Source organism: Drosophila sulfurigaster, chromosome 2L (genome assembly GCF_023558435.1).
Source record: "Drosophila sulfurigaster albostrigata strain 15112-1811.04 chromosome 2L, ASM2355843v2, whole genome shotgun sequence".
NCBI classification, from domain to species: Eukaryota; Metazoa; Arthropoda; class Insecta; order Diptera; family Drosophilidae; genus Drosophila; species Drosophila sulfurigaster.
In genome coordinates this window covers 7,589,687-7,614,059 of record NC_084881.1, presented here as the reverse complement: position 1 = coordinate 7,614,059, position 24,373 = coordinate 7,589,687, and the positions used below count along the sequence as shown (strand labels likewise).

At 37.5% G+C, this 24,373-nt stretch overlaps 2 protein-coding genes across 2 annotated transcripts in view; one reads left to right on the top strand and one right to left on the bottom strand.

The window, feature by feature from the left end:
• LOC133844864 (disintegrin and metalloproteinase domain-containing protein 10) overlaps positions 1 to 24,373 on the top strand; it is a 140,460-nt gene that overhangs the window by 97,730 nt on the left and 18,357 nt on the right. The window contains 2 exon segments of the mRNA XM_062279142.1: positions 6,073 to 6,269; positions 6,343 to 6,895. Of these exon segments, the coding sequence (XP_062135126.1) occupies positions 6,073 to 6,269; positions 6,343 to 6,895 (750 nt within the window).
• On the bottom strand, positions 15,069 to 16,742 carry LOC133844930 (fibrinogen-like protein 1). Its single transcript, XM_062279225.1, has 3 exons — positions 16,523 to 16,742; positions 15,297 to 16,459; positions 15,069 to 15,237 (listed from the first exon to the last, which is right to left on the bottom strand). The coding sequence occupies exons 1-3, from the start codon at positions 16,616 to 16,618 to the stop codon at positions 15,117 to 15,119; spliced, it is 1,380 nt and encodes a 459-aa protein (XP_062135209.1). The 5' UTR covers positions 16,619 to 16,742; the 3' UTR covers positions 15,069 to 15,116.

The following is a 24,373-nucleotide window of genomic DNA, read 5'->3' as shown; positions in this document are numbered from 1 at the left end:
TAGTCGAAATATTCAAAGAATACATAAAAAATACAACAAGGAAAAGTTAAGACGATGCCGAGTTGAAGCAGCAGGAAAGCGAAATCGAAAATAAACCGCAATTCAAATGAATGAAGAATAAAATGAAAAGGAAGGGAAGGGAAAGTAAATTATAAGCCAATGCCAAAGCTGAAATGATTTTTAATGAAAGGCAAAAAAGAAGAAATTCTCAAAAAAAATTCTGGCAATTGCGTTTCTGCAATCATTCCACAGCATTTATGCATTTGGAAAGCAATATTTATATTCAATTTGCTGGTGTTATTTTTTTTTTACTTATCTATTTTATTTTTATTTTTTTTTTGGTTATTTCTGCTGCTATTTTGTTGGCGGAGGGTTCGTGTGGTTTATTTTTTGTTTTACTTTTTGGAAGTGCTTAAACTTTTACTTTACGCTGATAAAATGATTGCAGTGCTACGTGATTTATTGCACTTTTCTTGGATTTTATTTGACAACCTTTCGTGCGGTTTCCTGCACAGCTGCTCCGCGATGCTGCTGACTTCAGTTCCTCGACCATTTTGTTGGTAGTTTAAGTTACGGACCAGAGATGTCCTGTGTTTACGTTTTCTGGGGCCTGTCAGCTGCCCTAGCAAACATCTTATATGGTTCTACGAAAAATGAAGAAAAATCCATTTTTTCATGGAAACTTTTCAGAAACTTAAACATTGCACGCAAATGTACTGAATGACCTTAAAGCATATTGTGCGTTGGTATTTTCTTTGAAATCTGCATTGCAGATTGGCTTGGGTCTGGGATTTATGTAGTTCAAAAAAGCATTTGTTAGTTACAGTTACCGACATAAAACTGAACTGCCATTTAGCTTGCTGGTGCAATGTATTTCATATGGTATTTTTATACCTTGCCAATAGAGTAGAAGGGTATTATAGCTGTGTGCCTCAAGGATAATTTTGCAATACATACAGTAATTAATAACTTATTTTGAATGGGCAAGCACACTACGAATCCTAGCTGGTGTATTTTAATTTTAGTAATATATCAATATACCATATGCAACCTTTAGTATATTCTTGGTATTAGGGTTGATTTGGTATATTTTAAGTATTTGTGTGATATATAAATTGATCATATTTTAAAATTAATACCGCGTTGTTTTGCTTTTTGAGAGCGGGTATCTCGCAGTCGAGTAGACTTGTCTTTCTAACTTTCTTGTTGCAAAATTTACTTAGTTGCATATTTTTCTTGCTTAAGAGGCACACAACAAAATTAATGACTCAAAGTAAAGCCTATTTTCGAGAACTATTTATTTATGCCAACGAAAATTAAACTAGTGCAAATTGGAATTCGCTCTACTCTACAACCATTTATTGCTCGGATTCTAGATCCAGAGAATAAACTGCTGTAGGAATTATAAGCGTATTAGAAACACATCAAAAGTTGAACGACAGCAAACAGTTTATACATATATTGGCAAAGAGAAGGCAATAACCTAACATAAAATCCCAAAGAATCTCAATTCCAATGCCCGCCCGCATCATCTATCAACGTCAAGCTTAACCAGAAAAAGCGAGTCTCAATGCAGTCGACCGGAGGACGGAGGGTTCGGAAAGTCTTATCTAAAACGTGGCGCTGTGGAAAACTGCAGTGCCATAAGAGGCAGCAGCAATCTCAAAGAGAAATCAGACATCCAAGGAGCGAGAGAGAGAGAGAGAGAGAAAGAGAGAGAAAGACGGAGCAACTGACAGACTTAAGCCTATCAATCAAAATGAGCATATAACCACCCAAAACGCTGACCAAAAGCTTAAAATATTCAACTTGAGCGCATTTAAGCCCATTTTGTGCGAGCTACTGCAACCAAATTGAATCATCATTGAGTGTGTGTAGGGGGAAGAGAGAGATAGAGAAAAAGAGAGGAGACTTTCGAGTGTATGACACATGCAGTTAAAAATGAATAAACGCCAAAACGTGGGGGGGGAAGAAGGTTTCGCAATGCGTTGCTGGGTTCTTCCTCGGTTGATGGCATTAAACGCTCGTTTGGCTGACACAAAACGACGTGGATCGATGCGATGCGAGCAAAGACACTGACAATTTTTGGGTTAATGGAATTTAAGTGAGGTTGGACACACACACACAACTGAAATTGTGTTTTTCCCCCTCGTGTTATTTTGTTTTTTTTTTTTTGGGGATGGCCGCAACTGATTGAACATTTTTCAATCAAGTGTTCAGCAGTCGGTGCCCAAAGCGACTAATTTTAACTGAGAAAGACGGGAGTGCAATGTGCGACTAGTTTTTATTTTCCATTTCTAGAAGTATTCGCAATGCGCTACAAGAAGACAAACTGGTTTCTTTATAACATTTTCTCTCTATTGCTATCGATGAGGAAAAACCAGGCGAAACGGCAAACAAAAATGAAAATGAGAGACATCAAAGTGAGAGAGTGAGAGAGAGCGTCGCTGCGGCACATGTAGCAAAAAGAAAAGTTGTTTGCTGTAAAAGTCGGGCAATTGTCGGGGGCTATTGCAGTTGTTTTTCATTTTCTTGGCCCAATGTTGGTCAAACGCTTTGCCATATTCAATTCTTATTTCTTTTTTTTTTCCTTGCACTTTGCCAGCTTGCAACAGTAAATAGCGAAAGTCGTTTTCAGCTCGTTTCTTATGTGGGCCAAATGTGCAGCTGGGCCAGGCCGATTCGCTGAGGAAATAAGCAACAGGCCCACAGCTGTGATAAGATATTTGTTTCCAGTTGTCGCAATAAAACAACAGTATTGAGAAATGGTTCGATTTTTGGCACTTGCTTTGGGTCAACCATTTTTGCTATCAATTCTATTTTATTTCGGTTAAAGTGCAGTATAAAGTGCACGAAATATATATTTAAACATCGTTTCATATGCATAATATATTACTTTACAGTCCTTTTTTTGCCTTATTCTGCTCATTGTGTCTCTTAAAACGTCTGTTATTATTGCCTATTATTCTTAGCATCCTTTCATTCGAGACTTTATCCCTTTATTATGCTTTTATTTTAGCCTTTCGTTGTCTTTTATTTCCTGCGGCTGAGTTTGCTTTAACCACTCAACTGAGCTGAAGCTTGTTCACCTTTTTAACTTATTCTGTGCAATCTCTCCATGGGCTTTTAGTCTTTGTTTAATCCGTCCCTACGAGTGTATCTATTCATACTTGGGCAAGGTAATATACATATACATATAGACATATACTAATGCGGATATATATGTGCATATCTAAAACTATGTATACTATATAGAAGGGCTGACGCGCTCCTAGTATTTGCCTTCTTTTTTTTTTGGTTACTTTTTGTCCACTTTCTAGGTCAACTGCTAAAGTGACCTCGGTTTGCTTTGCTCCCCAGCGGAGTGACCCGCACCAATCATCCTGTGAACTAGAGTCCTGGTAGTGCATAGTAAAAACGAAAAAGCGAACAAAAATACAAAAAACTTTGTAATGTTTGCTTGAGCATTCAGTTTAATTACCCCTTTTAGAACCTTTTGCAGTTTGTTTTAACATTTTGCACATTTCACGTTTTTCCTCCAGTACAATTTTCCACCATTTCTTCACGCAGAGTGTGGAGCCCTCATTTCTCACGCTTTTTGCGTATTTTTCATTATTTTGGCGCATTTTAAGTAATTAAAATTCCTCACTCATGGCAAATACATGTCTCCTTTCCACAGAATTCTCTTGGTTTTTCTTTTTTTTTTTTTTATTTTTTTTTTGTTTCGCAGACAGGCTGTGTATCTATAATTGCGAGTGTTTCTGTATCTGCAGCTGTAGTTGTAGTTGTAGTTGTATCTGTATCTGCGGCTGAATTTTATCTGTGTGTATCTGTGTAGACCGCAACCATTCTGACTTTATTTTCATTTAACTATCGATTTTTGTGGTTTTTTTTGAACGCAATTAACCTTCAGCTCTTCCTTTTGCTCTTAGTTTTCATTTCAGTTTGAATATTCCGAAACTTTTTGGCTTGATGAGCCATTTGTAGTTGCTGTTGCTGCTGTTGATGCTGCTTTTTCCTTTGATGAGTTTTCCTATAGGTCTTTTCTGGTTTTTGCTCGCTCTGCTCCTGCTGTCGTCGCTAAGTTTCGCCAGCAGCTGGTTTTGTGTCAATTTTTCATCTGTATTTACTTTGCTAATCCTTGCCGATAATTTGATGTGGTTGTGTCTGGTCGAGCCATGCTTGTATTGTTGGGAATTTGTAAATATTTGTGGCATTAGGATTACTTTTGTGGAGTTCGTTTTACTTGCTATTTTACAGTACATTTGTGGCAACATAAAGTCGACGGCATTTCATTAAATAGAAATCATTTCTCATTTAATTGATTTGCCATTAATTTGCAATGGACACACTTTCAAATGGAATTAAGTCAGTAGATTTGTGCGAAACTAAATGTAGGTTTGTCTTAAATTAAACTCAATTTGCTTGTTTGCTTATTCCAAGTCAATATTTATCAATTAAATGCATAACTTTCGAGCAAAGCGAAGCACATCAATTATACAAATTAAATTATATTAATAAATAAGAAATATTTTTCAATATGTTTTGATGCATTGAAAGCCAAAGCTAATTTGCCAGACATTTTCAAATGTTTTGTTCATTGTACTTATGTATATGCACAATGCAATAGTATATCATCGGGCTATAGGATATCCGATTGGTCCATAAAAACCACAAAACAAACATCCGTACTGAACGATAAATCTTCGAAAACCAATTCCACAATCCAACTCAAATCGGCTAGCCGCAATTTCAAATTAATTGAAGGCCGGAAATTGAAACGCAACGTCAACGGACGGATGCTCCACTTCGTGCCCTCGCTGCAGAACTGACTCCCATCCCCTCCCCACCGCTCCTTTTGTCATGGTTTCTCAAATTAAAAATACACGACAAACGCAAGGGGAACGCAGAGGAAACTGCAGGCAGGCCCAACATTGACCGGATCACAAACAGTAAACAGCAACATCTAGAACAACGTTGCTGCATTTCATTGCCATTTGAGTTGTTGCATTTACGAATGAAACTTTTAACGTTTCATACTGGGATTTAATGGCCACAAAAGTGGGCCCAATCTTGAAGTGACCCTCGCTGCGGCCCTGGGCGAGGTGCCTGCAATGCATTTCCTTGTAATGCATTTACTTTTGCAGTTGTGCTCAGTGTCGCCCAGCATCAAGTAAGCAGGCAAGCAAGCACTCTTCGTGTGTGGGCGTGCCCTGTCGAACTTCAAGTGCAAGTGTGTAAAAAGTGTAAAAGTGGCAAAGTTGGAGGAGTTTTCCCTGGCACAAACATATTTATTTTGGCAGATGGACTGGAAACCAGAAACGAGAAATGGCAACACGAGCGATCAACTTGCACAGAACATTTCTGCTTTGCCAGCAACTTGTGCAACATTTTTAATGCATTTACCTCCCTCCTCCCCCACCACACACACACAGAGAGACACGCACACAGATAAATGCATAAATGCATTACTTGTGTGAATTTTGGTTCTCCCTCTGGGTTGTTGCTGTTGCCTTTCTTGGCTTAAGTGTGGGCGTGCCCCCGATTGCCTAATGGAGTGTTCTGTGCAAGCAATAAGAGACTCTCAGGCAACAGCAACCACAACATCATCTAACAGCAGCTCAAGCAATATGGTGCATGACAAATCAAGGCAGACATTATTTGATTATCTAAGATCTCGTCTGGCATACTTAAAATCAGAATTATGCGTATTAATAACGATGACTTAATTTGGGCTGCTTTTGAAATAACGTGATGGCAGGCATTCGATTAATTAGTGAAAATGCATATCAACAGTAATTATGTTGTTCATGTTCGTTAACAGCATTATTTACTCTAATAACAACAATTAAAGCGAGCAAATTGTAGAAAGAAATTAAAAACCAGAGAATTTATAGTGTGAAATAAAATTGGAATACAAATATAATTTCAAATAGAATATAAATATAAATCAAAGTTAGTTTCTAGCTCTACATACAATATTTTGATAGTATATTTCATCTATTTATCTCAGTTATATATTTTTCAATCGTATCTTACTAACGACTTTAATATTGCTTCTATCTTTTGCAGGCCGTGAGCGACTCAACGAATACATATCCCACTATGAAACACTCAACTATGATCATGAGCACGTTAGAGCTAGTCACAATAGAGCGCGACGATCGGTGACCAAAGATCATTTTGTACATTTAAAGTTTGCAGCACATGGAAGAGACTTCCATCTTAGATTAAAACGTGATTTAAATACATTTAGTGATAAGTTAGACGTGAGTATTAACTAAATTTGATATACTATCTACATCATATAAACATTTTCTATTTTGCGTTTTGCCTTTGCAGTTTTATGATAGCAACGGCCCTATTGATGTGTCCACTGATCACATCTATGAGGGCGATGTGATAGGGGATCGTAATAGTTATGTATTTGGTTCCATACACAATGGGGTATTCGAGGGTAAAATTATAACGGAACGTGATGCCTATTATGTTGAACATGCCAAACATTATTTTCCCACAAATCGCACGACGACCACCGCAAGCGCAACCGCAACCGCAACAACATCGTCCTCGACGACAACGGGGTCGACAACTCAAAGAAGGAGCTCCACAAACAGCAGTCTCAACAGCATTAACAACAAAACTGCCATTGATAATAAGACAGAAAACTTCATAAATAAAAATGCTGATACCACCACAACGACGACGTCGACGACACAAACAACATTCCCCGACTCTACGACAATGTTCACAACAACAAGAACAACAACAACAGCGGAGGACGCCATCATCGACCAGGTGGATGAGAATGCCACCGCACAGGACGAACTTGATTTTCACTCCATTATCTATAAGGAGTCACATGTTGAGGATGCCTACGAGAATGTGCGCGAAGGTAAGTCAACAAAAATATATTCCTGCCCTCAACTTTCTCAGAAATGAAAAATTTGCGCGTTTATTGTGAAAGCACTGAAGATTCGCCCTCGAAATGTGAAAAAATAAAAAGAAAATTTGGCTTATGATTTATATGGCGTGCATTGGCTGAAGTTGAAGGCTTCATTGTGCTACCCAGACCAAAGTTTCAAGTCAACCTTGAAATTGTTTGATAACATTTCGCTTCTGTTTTGACACTTGAGTTATGGCTGTCTCTGAGTGTGCGCTAATAATACGAGTTCTTCGTCATGTTCCAAGTAGCCTTAGCTTGTCAAATTGTCATGGGGTCTCCAAGTGACAGTTTGTGGCTTACTTTACAGTTGTATGACTTAAAAAATTGTTCATCGTGTGAAGTTTGCAATGCTGTTCGCAATACAACGAAAGATTCTGTATTATAAGAAATAACTACGAACAGTGTGAAAATGTTGTTGAATAAATGTGGAAGCATCATTAATTTGCTTGAAGAGTTTTATTCTTGTTATTGGGAATTGCTTTTACTTTATGAGATAGCAACAAAGTGAGGTTATGCCATGCATGAAAATTGGCAACTTCGCAATTTGCATACGCATGCAGTGAAAATGCTGCCCCCGTCTGCTGCTGGGGAACGCTACAGCCAAGCAGTCATGCACAGAAAATTCTCTTACCAGTTCAATGGTCAATATTTTTTTATGCAACACGGCAATAAACTGAGCCACAGATGATTCACCATCACACACACACACACACACACTGCATTACGGCTACAATGACACTGACAATGAAAGTTGCAGCAACATGTGCCCATTGTGAATGCAACTTGGTTGATGTTATTGTGCCAGTCGCAACAATGATGAAATCAGCATCCACGTGCAACGTGCAACGCTTCTGGACAGAGGCGTGGCCTGCCTTGGCATAAAAAAAAAGGGTTGCTATTGTAGCTGTTGCAAGACAGTCAACAAAAGAACTGCCAGCAGCAACGACAAGGAAAATAGAAAACTAGAATAAAAAAAAAATAGAAAAACAAATCTAATGCATAGCTAAACAACTGCAACAATAATTTGTAGCAAGGGGCTGACTGAAACGGGGCAGAATCGGGGGCTTCCCCTATTTCCTCCCGGGGATTTGTTGCAAAAATTGCATGCAATTTGACAGACACACACACACACACACAACAGCAAAAAAACAACAATGGCAAATAAAACTATTGTCACGGGCGCAGTTAGTAAAATATATATGTGCATCTGTGTGTGGGTTTGTGTTGGGGGGTGTGTCTAATTTTGGGGGCGTGGTTCGGCGCATTTGGGTGTAATCAGTTTAATGAGCTTACACAAAAGCCACTTACATTTTAGTCAGACTCCAATTGTTGTTAGTTAAGCGACATTTGTTGCCGTTTTGTTGCATTTGATTGATGCACTTCACACTGATTCCAACTGATTGTTCAGCTTACCATATATTTATCCATAAGTACATGCATATGTTTGAGTGTGGCGTGTTGTGTGTGGTGTGTGTGTGGCATTTTGGCGTGGGAGAAATGTGTTACATTTAATTAGGCTCGTTTTTGGGCTAGTTTAGCATATTTTGTGTTTAGACAACAGCTTGAAATAACATGTCGGAACAATTGAAATGCATACATAAATCATGCTAATTAAAAGCATTGTTCTATATACCATCTGACAGCTGAATTGAGAAATTGAATGAGTGGCAATTCCCCACCAGGCTGCACCTAATAAGCTCTTGCGCTTAATTGACAAGTGCTGAAGCATGTGCATAGTGTCAAATGAAGTGTGGCAACAGTGCATTTGCCATGCTTCTGTAGTAATTTTCAATTAACAGCGACCTCAGTGATGCCGTAGTGTCAATTGAAGTCGAACAACAAAGACAATTAATGTGTGTTATTCTTTATTTTATTGGTAATGAATATTTATTTCTTTCAAGTGCGAACAACTAACAAGTATTCGAATAAATAATTACGATACGATACAAAACTTGGACCATATTAGGTTACACTTTAAAGGTTTCGAATTTATTGCCAAACTTGTGTGAACAACAAAGTCAACTGTAGTGAAGTGAAGTAAAGCAAAGCGAAAGTATGTGAAAAAAGTTCATAGAACTCATGGCCAAAGAGCAGCACATAAAGTTCGATTAGTGCAAAGTGCGCTGTTGCCATGCTTCTCTTGTTGACACAGCAACTGTAAGCTGAACTTTTCCAGTTGGAACTCTTCACGCTTTTTTTTTTTGTAGTGCCTTTTATGGCTTAATTGCTAGCTAACCATCCAGCAGCGCCTTAAACTGTCCAACTTTATTAGCTACTCCAAGGCACGCACGCAACAAAGTATGAGGAAAGTATGTCGAGGTGTTTACGCTCCTCGAGCTTATCAAAAATGTTGTGCAATCCTCTGTGTATATGTATCACCCTTTGGTCTCGCCCCCAACGCAACCCAGCCCCCACACACATTTAATGCCATTTAGCAGTATATTAAGTTTTGTGCTAGAAATGAGCAAATGTGTTGCACGAGAAGGGCGCTGGCCCCTGCTTTGATTACTTTGTTGGCTGGCTGGCTGACTGGCTGGCTGACTGTATGCATACAGCTGCGTGTTAAAATCAACCAAGCGAGGACACGCATATTTCCCTCCTTTTTTTTTTCTGTTTTTGTTGTACCCATCATTGCTTTGACACACTGCCGTGTCTGTCAGGCAGCCAGTTAGTCAGTCAGCAAGTAGCAGAGCGTACGTAAGACGTCGGAACTCGAACTCTTGGAACAGATTGAGAGGGGCGTTAATACACCACGCAAACACACTGGGGATACGCAGCAGTAGCAGCAGCAGCAGTCTCTTCACACAGTGACTCCATTAAGGGACGACTACAGTCTGCCACTTGAATGCTGTATGCGGCATGGAAATCACAATTTATACACATTGTTGTAATATAATTTTTGCCCAGCCAAACAGAATGCAACTGAAGTGGCATTTATTTTACTTTTTCTCTTTTTTTTGTTGCCTTGCCCCCTTCGTTCTTTCTTCCATTCTTTGCTTTGTTCAGCCACATTGTTTGGCCGTGCCATTGCAGTTCCCAAAACCCCTTGAAGGGGAGTCCCCCCTCGCGACCACCATCTCTTCCTTTCTCTCTCTCGCGCTCTCTCCCTCTATGTCGCTCGTTGATATTTCTCGAGTGCATTGGCCGTGGCAGCTTTATGCAGCAAGTACAACTGCAACAGCCATTAATGCAATGCGGCTCATTTTATTTATGAGTGTTTTTTTATTGCACTTCTTTAACATTGTGGAAATCGTGCAAATAGCCCCGCGTTTTGTTTTTTCTTCTGCCCGGCTAATGTGATTATTTATTTATTATTTTTAGTAGCTACGCTCACAATAGTCTAATATAACTAGCGATTTAATAGCCATTTAAATATAAATTAAGTCATATTTTCATATTTAATGTGCTCTATTAGTTTTTCAGGCAATAACTATATTATTACAAGCCTGAATAAATATTTCAACCCTAAGGTTGTTTAACTTACTTTAAAGTTATTTAAAGAAAATTATATTTTAAATTTATTAAAGCTTACGAATCTCGCCTGATTTAAGACAACTTTGGTAAACAATGATTGTTTTAGCTATTCAGCGAAATGTTGTTGTTTGCGAACTGAGCTGGATATTCGTCAACGATGCATGAAATCGGCGTCCTCTGAAAACACGTTGCACGTTACGAATACATATAGAATATGTATGCGTGTAGACAGGATTTACACACAAGCTGCGCTGCGATTGCGATGTTGTCGATGAGGACGACGATACCAAAAAGCGTACAATAATTTCCGGCATTTGATAACGACAACAATAACGACAACAAGAACTGTTTTTCGGGCAGCGCTTGGGGGGGGAGTTTGGCGATTGTAAACAAACAAATTTCATGCTACGTTTCACCGGAAAGTTCAAAGCCATTTCGAGGGGTGACGCGACGTTCGAAAGAAAGAAATTCCGAATAGCAAATTGACAAGCGAAGTCGCGGCAGTCATGGCCGGAAATATACTGTATGCTTTTATGCATTCATTCGTTTTTTTCACGTTATGTTGTTTATTTATTTCCATTTTCTGCGTTATTAAAACGTATTGAAGTGAGGCATCCAATGGCCACGTTAATTGGCAGGCATGGGGTCGCTCACTCTTTTGGCCTGATCATGCACGCACCTCATGCTTATTGAAATTAAGCTTGTTTGCCTATAGTCTATTGACAGACATGGTCGTTTGATTAGTGCAAATATTTGCAAATAATAAAAGTAGTAATACAATCAATAATAAAAATAAGTAATAACAAATCAAACAAAATTGAAAATTCTTTCAAATTAGAATTTGATTCAATGTATACTATTATTATATTTTAAATTTACATTCTTTTATTATATCTATCGCGATCAACGTATAAATTTAAAGTACTGACAATGATTTAGTTTACTTAGCAGTCTTTGTGGGAATCATTGTCGAGACAATAAAGTTAATGTGTAATTCAATTGTACTATTTGTATAGTCACACCTGCACATATAACTTCAAATATGTATGTGTAAAAGCAGCATATGTGTACGTGTGTGCAACTCTTGATAAGTGTGTGTGTGTGTGTGTGTGTGTGGGTGGAGAGCGGTCAACGACGCTGCGCTACTCTCTGTGCTGCGGTTGGTTGAATACATTTTGCATGCGTGGCGACATGTGTCAACTTCTATTAAGTTAACGTTGGTCATTCAACCCGCAGTGTGTCGGGAACAATTCGCTCACTATACGACATGTGAGAGGCATGTGGTCAGCAGTTTGCTGTTGCCAACTCTGATGCGGGCGATGTTAAAAGTGCGACCTGTCACGGGGCTGTTACGAGGGACATTTCTCGAGTTAAGCGATGGAAAAAACGCAGCCACAATGTGCACTGCAAACTTGTCAGACGATTTAGAAAATCTGCTTTATTTTTTTTTTAGATTAATGCACTTTAGCTGCTGGCTTGATGGCGAAGGAAGCCCCACAAAGCGCATTTTTCTTGTCAAATCTAATTTAATTTTGTACTATAGAATGTAGAAGTTGAATAAAAGTAGCAAAAGAAATATATTCAACTTGAGAAAAGCTAGCAAAAAGACTAATTTTATAATTTCTATTTCATCAATATTTCAACTTATTCTTAGCAACAAATTCTAATTGCATTTGATTGCAATTATTTAATAATTATGAAATGAAATCGTATGTATTCTGAATGTTAATCAATACTGAAAAACTCGAAAATAAATGTGCATTCTGCTGACCAGATTTCATTTGTCGGTAAATTATGAATGAAATCCAATTGAGGTCATCGAGCTGCTGTGCTTTTGTGTCGAACAATGCATAATTGCTTTACCCAATTATTATTACAAAAGTCAACAAAATCAGGGGCCAGTGTCGAGACTGAAATGCAATTACACGTGACAAATTACAGAGATCAACAAAAGTGCAGCAAATTATAAATACTCACTCACAGTTAGTTGCGGCTGCACAAAAACAATTCAGTTTTAATTATTTGTATACTTTAGTTTTTGTTTTATTTTTATTGTGGGTGTGTTTTTTGGCCATTTGTTTGTCATAAACCATACTCATATTATTTTTTTTTAGCAGTATAATTGCATTTGCTGTCCAGGAGATAAAACTCAAAGGCATTCCAGAGTGCCAGAGTTGGCACAGCGCGTGTCGATTGTTCCCAGCACTATGCAAAATTGCGGTTAATTGAATTCACTGAACACAGTTAGCTGCTTCATGTTGTTGTCTCTGTGTGTGTGTATGTGTGCAAGAATTAATTGAAGGGCCAAAACAAGGGGTCGACATACCCGAGTAGCAAAATCGCGCATGACTAATTTTTCATGTTACACTGGACAAAAAAAAAACATAAAAAGGAAAAAACAAAGAGTTGAAATTTTTTAGTGTTGAGCAGTTTTCTATGGTTCACTTTTAATTGACAGCTGTACAAAGATAGTAAAATGCTGATATGAGCATTTTTGTTAGCGTGTGTGAGTGTGTGTGTGTGTGTGTGTTGCAGTGTGTGTCACATGCCAAAATGACAATTCCTTTTGCTCGTCATGCCCAATGGCTTTCATGTTCATTGTCAGCTGCAAAAGTTGATTGTCGTTGTAGTTGTAGTTGTTGCGTGTTGCATGTTCCACTTCTATGCGCGGCGGCGTCATGTTGCAGCTGCGCTCTACAGTTGTACTGTAATTTTATGTTTTAGCTCCTCATAAAACGACAGCATCAATAAAAGTCAGTTACAGTAATGCGAGTGCATCAAATGACATTGCTCTATCTTTCTCACTGCCATTGGCAATGGAACGCACACTGAGCAATTGATAGAAAGATAATGATGCGTTACAATGTATCAACTTGCGAGACACATCTTGAAACAGTAGGAGAATTTTTATATCCGCTACCCTTGGGGTAGAAGGCTATTATAACTTTGTGCCGCTAGGAAATGTTCGAAACAGGAAGAAGATATATACATAAGTATAAATTCTTAATCAGCGTCTTATTTACTTTGGCTGGCAATCGTTATATTTTGTATTCTATGGTATATTTTAAAATACAGTACTATATTAATATACCAAATGTAGTTTTCGGTAGATTTTTATGATAGCACACTCGGCTGAAACTTTCTTACTTGTTCAACTTTAATCTAGGGATATTATAAATTTCCTTTGGTTTACTTTTACGTGTTCGAGGAATATTTCGTTATTCGTATGAGAGAATATTAAATTCTTCCATATTTCCCTACTAATATTTGAAAGCTTTTTATTTACATTTTTAAATATATATTTTATTTTCGTTATCGTGCGACCTGATGAAAGAATATAATAGTTATTTCTAAGATTGCATTCTCCCACACTTCCATTTTCCGTTTTTGTGTTCACAATAGAAATTTTGAGCACACCAAACGCAAAATACTCGACACACAAAGATTTGTTATTGCAAATAGTTCAGATGCCAATTGTCGACGCCCCAAAGTATGCAACAAAAGATGAAAAGAATGGAAAAAAAATAAAATGGCTAAAACAATTCCTGTTTGATAACAGGCTGATGATATTCGGCATTTAAAATGTGTATTGAGCAGCACAGCACAGAAAAGAAACAGCAATTTGGCCATGGGAGCAGCGTGTTCAATGGCATTTGCCTATTTATGCATGCAGCTTGCAGTTGCAATTTTCACTATGTGTGTGCTGCTGTCAACAGCAATGCAAAATAGAAAATGCATTTGCTCTCGACTAGCTACCGTTGGGCGAGGCCTTGAATATTAACTGCATACCAATGTGCCATAACTTTTGTGTCAGCCTAGACCCGCAACACTGAACGTGCCACATATGCACCCACACACACACACACACACGCACACCTTAACACAAATACATATATGTATGCATGCATGTATCTAAGCCTCGAGTGGAGTGTTCCCATTTGCCGTTTCCACGCGCTTACTCCGTTCATTGGTCTCAACAAGAGCAACCAACTCCCACTCCCCAAACACTCGCTCAATAATCAATTCCATGCTGTTGCTTTTGGTTCCATCCTGTTGGCGTTCACTCCTCCACATCGTCGTCGTCGTCGTCGTTGTCGATGTTGTTGTCGTTCACACTACGCTTGGTTGTCGTCTTTTTAGACACTGCACTCGTTGACGTTGAATGCCAAAGGGTATATACACTTGGTGATCTTCCCAAGCAACATTTTATATATATTACAAAGCCCTCGTTCAACTTGCTCAACTTAAATTGAATAATAAATAAATCAACAAAGTTTCCCATTTTTTCCAACTTTGTACAGGGTATTTCTCAGTCAGTCAGCGCTCTGTGTATTCCTCTGTTTTGCACACTTGGTTTAGTATGCTGTGTAACCCTTTTGTTGCCGTCGCGCTGAGATAGAGACTCTGCCGCTGTGTGGCGTGAAAATTCAAATTAGATTTTAAAATTTAATAAATGTTTGTGCAAATTAAAGCGTGGCAAAAGCATCAGCTGCCCCAACGCCCCCAAACTCCAAACAGAGTTACATTTAATGGGTTTTTTGTCTAGCCAAAATGTCCACACACTGTTTCCCTTGTCTTGCAAAAATTACTTTTGCATTGTACTAACAAACTGTGCTGTTTTTGAGTAAAACAAACTTGAGAACACAAGTGTGAGGGGTAAAAACAAAACACAGATGTTTCTTTTAATGACAATTGATTAGTGAGGCTTGGGCCTTATCATCATTTGTACAAATTGTAGAGAATTTTTGTGCCACGAGAACCAATTGATGCCATATTGATTGGTTGTTTTGCCATTCAAGTACTCGCCATTCAGATTACTACAAAGGCAAAGTAATTAATTACATTTCATTAAATAATATTTAATCAAAAGACTTACCAATAGTAGCACTTTCTGTACCACCAACCAGATCGAAATTCCTTTGCACAATTTCCCGTGCTCCGATCGTTGTCGCGATCAGGTGTCGAGAATTTCATATCCTTTTGGGAGGAAAGTGCATCACCAGCCGTACCCTTGTAGAGTCCCAATGATACAATTTTAAAGTCGTCTGTCTCGTTTCCAATTAGAAAATGATCGTAGTACGCATATCGATTTTCCTCATCAAATCCCTGTAGAAATATGTAGAGTTCGTGATGTTGCGATTGGGTTATCAAATGCAACTTCTGCAATCCGATGAAGAATTCGCTACGTAAATCGCCAAAGCCAATCGTATAATCAGTCCAATTGCGATTGAATGTTATCGAACCATCGCGACGTCGCTGAATAACAGTCCAGCCCGAATCGGTTAAAACCGAGTCACAGAATACGGGAAAGGGTTCCGATCCGGGTACTCGAATGACATGGACATCGGTTGATTTGCCATAACAACTTGGTGATTCATAATCGCTGAGCTGCGCTTTAAGCTCTGCAATTTCTTCGGTCTGTTTCATCATCGTTGAAGTCTGATTTTCGATTTTCAAATTGTGTGTCATTATAATAGTATCCTTCTCCTTGATCGCTGCTTCCATTTCATTAATTTTTTGCTCCTTTAGCTCAACTTTGATGATATCGGAGCTAGCCGCAGACTTGTGCCTCTCAACCAGTGCTTTACTCGTGGCCAGCAGTTCATCTTTGATCTTGCTGCTGTTGTTGCAGGATATATTCAGATCGAGCAACTGGGCATATTGCACCTCTCGGTTCTTAATGTTTTCTTCACAGATACCCAGGCTGCTTCTGAGGTTGCTGCACTCTGCTTCCAGTTTCTTAAAGCCAGCGTCTTGTTCCTTGACTTTGTGCTGCAACTCTGTCAATTGCATTGTCTTGCGATTCAGTTGTTCGTTTGCTAGAGTTTCCCTATTCCGAGTTGCATCCTCGCAGACACCCAGCTTTATTTCCGCTTCTGAAAGCTTCTTCTCTGTATCTTTAATGATCTCATTTAAATTTCGAATTTGATCCTGCAACTCTGTGAATTGAGTCTGCTTTGTTTGCTGTAGAATTGGCTTAACGATTCCAATGCAATATGAATTGCACTCGCTTTCCATATCCTTGAACATTGTTATTGACTAACGTTGAAGAAAATTATATATTCAAATTTTATATCACACATTCAAATTTGGTTCACTCACCGGACTGCTTAATCCAGCAGTTGCAATTGATTTAAAACTATTTTCCATGAATGTACACAGCATTATAATTGAGAGAAGCTTGCTATAAATATGCATTTTTGATACATTAAATTTGTGAATATTATTTTGGGTGGACAATTTAAAAACTAATCAATTTATTGGCGTTTTTATTGAAACACTCTGGGTTGTTTAGGCTTTGACGATCGTAATACAACTGAAAAACGCTAAACTTAAACAAAGAAATCCATAGAAAAAAACAGAAATTCCATTGAATATAGGTGTCGAGAAACTGATTAAGGAATGAGTAATAAACAAACAGCTGTGTGTTGTTGTCTACAATCATATCTGGAAATTAGCGTTTGCTTTTGCTTACTATTCAATAGAGTCAAAACAAAGGAGAAATGTTAGGTAAATCAAAATAAAAAAAAAAGTATAATTTTAGATATAGTATACGAGTTTGTAAACAAGTTTGAATGAATGTATGCACTATAAAAATATAGTTGTATATTAATTAGGTATATTTTAAAATTAATACCGCACTGTTTCATTAAAAATAGGTAACGAGTGTTGAAGTATAAAGTTAAATAAGTTTTAGAGTAAATATATTAAAGGCAGTTAAATCTGTAAGGTATAACAATATACTAAATGTAACCTTTGGTGTATTGCCAGTATTTTTGTAGTATGTTAATTTGGTATATTTCAAAATTTGTACCGCATTGTGAGATTAAAAAATGGGTAACAAGTTTTTTTGCTTCACATTTGAAACATTTTTAAAAATTCAAAACCAAAAATAAATTTATAAAAATAATATGAATTTGCCACTTTAATATGTTTTGTATTGGAACATTGTTTGTTTCAATCGAAATGATTAATTCTGTCAACTGTATAATTGCTAATTCATGCCCCAAAGCTCGCCTCGAGCCCTGTAACCACATTCGGTCATTTTAAAATATTCCGAGCAGAGAGAATCACGCACAAATTTGCAACACACACACACACATCTAAGCATTCGGTTTGGCAATTTGCATTGTTTTTCACCTGAACGAAAAATCGTTGAGGCCATTTCACACACTTTAACATTTGCATAAATTTTAATGTCCACACACACACACACCCGCACTTACTGCTACATATGAGAGCCACAACAAATGCTGAACAGGCTTTGGGGGCTGGGGGATGGCTGCTGGTGGGAGGCAAGAACGTGTCGTCATTTGCAGGATGATGGCGACAGGTTTAAATACATTTTGCACTTTCCAGCGATGCCAATGCCAATGGACAACGGCAACATACGGCGATGGTTTCAACACCGTTGCAAACAATTTTTTGGGGGCAGAATGCAGGCTCCCGTAATAACGAGTTTTGCGGTAAATTGAATTGTTGAACATTCCAAACACTAAAATCGTTTCGTTTCGTTCGTTTCGTTTCGTTCGCTTCTCGCTGCGGTCGAGGCTGAGGTTTTTGTTTGGGACCCGTCTAGAAAAAAACCGAACGACCTTTTGCCAGGCGAAATTTCGCCCCCATCGTAGTCTTCTATTTGGGCCTGAAATATTTATTGATGTGTTGGCATTGCCATAGCTCCAACTTTGTCCAATTCTACGGCTGCACATGCGCGCATCGACAAAACTGCTGCATGGACAAGAAATTATGACGGCCATCAATTTCAATTCCGTCAAGCGCGCTTGTTATTTGTTTATGGCCAAAGAGTGTAGCACACATTTTGAGGTCAGTTCCTAGTTTCGAGTTTATGGTTGTACTCAAAGTGTAAGTGGTATAAATGGATAAACAACCATACATATTTATTTGGTGTTTAATTTCTCTCATTTTATGACTGACCTAAAGCTTTGTCCTAATTTAAAATAATAATAGTTTGGTATAGTGTGACATTGTCAGGCGATGTTTGGCATGTAATATTCCCATTGCACACACAGTGAGTGAGAATAAACAAGCAGGCATCCGGCAGTCAAGTCACATGCTCTGTGTACCACATGGCGTATGCGTAATGTGACCAATTGGATTTACTCTGCTCTGCTCTGCTCTCGGCTTACACACACACTCACATAAATGCAAACACAGTGAACACAAGTTGAAACGAAGATTTTAGCCAATGTCTTGCACCATAATTCAGACGGCTGCAGTTCATGTCCTTGTGACAGCTGCAGCAGCGGACCAAGGACAATTTCAAACAATTTTAAAATTTAGAGCACACATGCCACTTGACCAGACGAGCTGAGGCTCCTCCTCCTCCTCCTCCTCCTTCCTCTCCTCCTTCTAACAACACCCCGCATGTCTTGGCTTGGTTTTACGAGCTTCAAAATATGCATAAATCTTGTGCTGAAAATTTATATTTACATTTTGCTCTTGCGCTATTTAACAACATTTGGTCAATGGCAAGTGGCGAGGAGGAGGAGAAGGCAGATCCTTAAGAGCGACGGCGGCGGCAGTTGAAATTTTGAGGTTTCTAGCCTCCCGCTGCTGCCGTCGCCCATTTTGTGGTTTGCGCAACGGTTTCGAAAGTTTTGCATTTTACCACTTTTCACTTGTTCCTTGCAGTTTGCTGCATGCTCCCAACGGGAGCTACAGCTGCAGCTGCAAGTTGTTTGTTTTATTGCAAGTGCCAAATAATTTAACTACTAAAATATTAAATTTCTGTTTGAATTGTCGTCGGTGTGTCCGTCGGCTTGTGTAGTTCTGACTGTGTTTGTGTGCGGCGTGTAAATGTGTAGCCACTGGCAATGGCCATAAATTTGGCCACCTAACTCCTCCTAACTGCCCCTCAATGCGAGTTTGAGTCTTTATGTACACACACACACACACACACACATACGGTTATGTATTTGTCTGTAGTGCCGACCATATGTGGCACTGTGGCAACTTGAATGTGTGCTTGGGGAATCTACGGGTCATGTGTTTGAGTTTAATTAAAAAGGGGCATTAGGATAGAAAAGTTCCCACATAGAACTCGTACTCTCCACATTGGACTACGTGCCCATATTCATCCACTCGCATTGCTAAATGATGTATGCTGCAAGTTCTTTTTTTTTTGTTTCTTTTTTTTTTGGCTTCGGGGAGTTAGCTCATACAATTGCGCAGGTGTATTCGTTTACTTAGGATTTTGCAACAAACTCATGTTATTACGACTCATAAAAACTAATTAAAATGATTTTAAAACTATTCAGAAATAAAATTGAGAAACCAAAAATTGGGTACAGAATGTACAATACAAATTTAACATAGAGTATATTTGGTATTTAAAATATATTTGTATATAAGATATAGAAATTATGAAAATACATTTTATTTAGAGATATAACATACAACATCGGACGTGATGTCAAATATCATCTTTTAAAATAAAGTTTCTTTAAAAAATAAATCCATAATTTAATTGAATAACAACAAAGTAAGAAAAGTATTCATAATCTACAAATATACGAAAAAAATATCACAATAATACTAATATACACCGAAGACTTTATTTGATACTAGATACTACATACAAAATATACCATAGAGTACTAAACATTCCAGATTGTCAGCCATATAACCTAAAAAGAATACAAATGTATTTCTTAAATAACCTATCAAATTTATTCTGATCGCATCCAAATTCTCTGGAATCATAAATACTGTAGTTATTAATAAGTAGCACAAGTAGGCATCGCAAAAAATGATATCTCTATATTTTAAGTGCTCTGAGATCTAAGTGTTCATACGGACGGACGGATAGACGGACACGGCCTAGAATACCATTTTAACCTATTGATTAAAAATTAAGAAAATAATTTTATTAAAGAATTAAAGATAGAGCTCAAATATTAATTTTAAAAAAAGGTAGTTCCATAAATGAATCTTATTAAAGAATTATTTACTAAAAGAAACAGAGCTTGAATATTATTTTTAAAAAAAGTAGTTACATAAATCTTTACACAAATTTTAATGTTAAATACAAAACTTTATCAAAAGCAAAGATCAATAAGATTCATTTTCACAAGCAGCTGTGCCCAATAAAAATAAGACATGCTCTATTATCAGATATGTCGGCTGAGATAGCGCTGCAGCAGACTCAAAGAGCACTTCTAGTACACGAAAAACAATCGACAATGAACACTCCATTCAGCAAATTTAAATTGCGGTTTGCAGGGGGACTTGCAACCTAAAGATAAAAGATACTCAGACATAGTCAGCAACACACACACATACACACACACACAGCCAGACACACACAAACAGAATGCCAGCTATCGATTATGGCAGGATAAGAGTTGGTTGCAAGGGACAACGATGGAGTCTATTGGGCGTCTGTCATGTGGTCTGTTTTAAGTGCTCCGCCGGTTATTTTCGACTATTGAAGGAGGTGAATGTGGATGTGGAAGTGCAGACCAATGCAGTGCAGTGCAGAGCAGAGCAGAGTAGAGCGCAGTTGAATGTTCAGCATTTGGGTGCTGGGTGTCAGGCACTTGATAATGACTACGATGACAACAGAATCGACAACACGATGGCGCCGCTGTTGTCATTGGCGTAACAAGGACAAACAACGACTCAACTCAATTGTAGCTGGTGCTGCTGCTGTTGCATCAACAACAACTACAACAACAGCAAAAGCAATAATCAACATAGCAATAGGAACACAAACAACAACAACTACAACTACAACAGCGACTACCGCAGACACTTGACTGTACCAATTTCATTGAACACAAGATGAAAGTTGATTTTATTTTACTCAAGCATAACATTGTTACAGGATACAGTGTATATATGTATGTACATACAGTATAGTTTTAAAACCTATTGCATAAAATAAACAAAATTTGATTTTTCTACTTTTGGTCTTCCGGATATAACGATTGAAAGTCGGTATAACCGGATTTTACTGTGTTTAATTTTATAATGAATAACTAGTCTTTATGATTCTTGTAAATTTAGTTGCGATCAGATAAACTTTGTAAAAGTTACTCAAGAAATAATCATACATAACAAACTGAGTTTTACTTTTGCCTTAAGTTTGCTTTTGTATATTTCAACCTACGATATATCCTGAATGTTAAAGTATTTCGTTAAACTAAATATAGCTTTTGGTATATAATTTTTCAATCTACTACATAGTTTGATATATTTCAACGATAATAACGCTTTTACATTTCTTTTTTACCAAAATGTAGTTCACACGATTGTACTTTTCTTTTTATCTTAACTATGCAATTTATTGCTTAAAAATACATGTTCTGCTAGAAGAACACTTGTTGAATAAATAAATGAAAGTATAAGTTGTAATTTGTGTTGCACTTTAAAGTGAACAATTATGAAATTTGTGCAAGTACAAATATTTAATGATGGAATAAATCAAAGTATAAAATTTCAAAATAAAACAAGTAAGAAAGTTACAGTCGAGTGTGCTCGACTGTGAGATACCTGCTACCCATTTTTGCGGTATTATTTTCCAAATATACCGAAAATACTAAAATGCTAAACAATATACCAAATGGTATGTTTGGTATATTGACATTCAAAATTTGCAAGTCTAGCTTTAAAATTACGCTTGTTATTCGATTTTTGATTTGCGGGGGCGGAAGTGGGCGTGGCAACAATTTGAAACAAACTTGATCTGCGTGCAAACTTAAAAATTCTGTCGAAAAAATTATAGCTCTATCTCTTATAGTCTCTGAGATCCAGTGTTTCACTCGGTCAGACGGACAGACGGACATGGCTAGATCGTCTGGGCTGTTGATGCTGATCAAGAATATATATACTTTATAGGGTCGGAGATGCCTCCTTCTACCTGTTACATACATTTCCTGTCGGCACAAAGTTATAATACCCTTCTACCCTATGGGTAGCGGTTATAAACATCTACAATAAAATTATTTAAAGAAGAAATTTCAAATAGTTGCTTCGTTATGCAAATGTTAAGTGTTGTGTGTGTGTTTTCAAGCAACATTTCTCAAAGCGCAATTCAATTGTGTCTTGGCCCTAGCTGTTGAGCTGTTTTAAAGAAATGGAATAACAACTTGCAACTTGCTCGTTAACAGCTGCGGATTATGCTTTGAGCCCTGGCAGACATAACCGAAACGTAAGCCAGTCATAAACCACTTTTATCATTCCTAAGCACGAAGAGAGAGAGAGAGGGAGAGTGAGAGAGAGACTCCCCCAGTACTCACTTAATTTGGAAGCCCTTGTGCCCCATCTGTCTGCCATCTAGCCAGGCAGCCAACCAACCAGCCTGTCCTGTTATCTAATGTACTTGTCTGCTGGTACTTCCTTTCTACTGCCCAGAAGGCAGTCAACTAACTAAGTGTACTTCATCAAAGCAAACCTGCACCCGAAAAGCGTTCGTCTGTCGCCATCTCGTATCTCCAATTCGTTCGAGTTCGAGGGCAGTGGGGGGTACGAGAGAGTAAATATTTCCACTTTTCGACCACAAAATGCAATTGGGCTTGATGATATTTGTAACTTCCGTTTTGGTTTGCAACCAAAGGAAATGAAGCTTGTACTGTTTTTCTCCATTCTTGTGTTAATACACTGCAAAAACAAAACTATATAAACTGAGTACATTTTGTACTAGTATTCTAAGAATAATTTGAAAACAATTTCATATAAATATATTTACTTGAAAAGTAAGTTTATTTTATATTCATTTCTTTAGGATCAAAAAGAATAATTGTCCCCAATGATTAATTTCCAATGCAGATTTATTAGTTAGTATCTATTTTCCTTTAAAATATACTCACAATATTTCTGTCATGTATATATAAAATTTATTCATGAAATTGGATACAATTTTTAGTATTTTGAATCTAAATAAATAATTTAAAAAAATTATGATGATTAAAAATGATTTTTTAATGATATTCATAAATATTTCACATTCATAATCTCACAATATTTATCTCGTGTATATATAAAATTTATTCATGAAATTGAATTTTTATTATTATTTTTATTACATTATTCTATTTTATTATTTTTTTTAGTATTTTGAATCTAAATAAATTTGAGTTTAAAATGATTTTATAATGATATTCATAAACTTCAAATCGCATGCTAGAATTTCTATGTACTATATACATTTTTTTTCGCTCAGTGTATAGGCCCATTTACAACAAATTTCCTGTTGCCATTGTATTTGTTGTCAATCTGTGCGAGTAATCTACGTATACATCAATTTGAATGCCATTCCATTCCACCACCAGCTGAGTATTGCGACTCTTGGCTCCATGAGGATGAACTATTATTCAGTACATATTCAAGACTCTGTTGCCTCATTCAGTATGCATTCATTTGGTAGCAGATAGATGGATGTCTTTGTGTGCGTAGGCACCCAAAAATAAGACCGCAATGTTTCATTTGTTTTATGGTCAAATTGCATGCAATGAAAATTCGAGCTGCCTTCGCATAAGGACGAATGTTTTATATACATATATGTACTATGTGTGTATACATGTATATGTCTAGATGTATGTGTGAGTGTGTGTAGCCAACTCTCCTGGGCACATTTCATTTCTTTGGATATAGACCCACATACGTTTGTGCCACATTCTCGTATTTTTCTTTCTTATCTTCTGCGCATTAGCTGCGCCTGCATTCTGCATAGTCGAAAATTCTGGTTCTTGTCTCTGTTCTATGGAGTGGATGTGTCCATGTGTCCAAGGCACTTGTCCCATTGAAACTTTCTGCTTTGTGTGACAACTCGACATATCTCTTCTGTCTCGCTCTCTCTTCTCTCTCGCTCTCTCTCTCTCTCTCTCTCTGTATGCAGTTGTGGAATCCTGCTCGTAGTCTTTTGGCCGCTTGTTGATATTGCACTTTGCCTTGCATGCAAAATTTGGCAGGCAAAGCTTTTGAGGGGAGGAC

Coding starts and splice junctions, on each gene's coding strand:
- LOC133844930 (XM_062279225.1), bottom strand. CDS start 16,618: ATGCATATTTATAGCAAGCTTCTCTCAATTATAATGCTGTGTACATTC. Junction 16,460..16,522: donor CTGCTGGATTAAGCAGTCCG/GTGAGTGAACCA, acceptor CTTCAACGTTAG/TCAATAACAATGTTCAAGGA. Junction 15,238..15,296: donor TACAGAAAGTGCTACTATTG/GTAAGTCTTTTG, acceptor TTGCCTTTGTAG/TAATCTGAATGGCGAGTACT.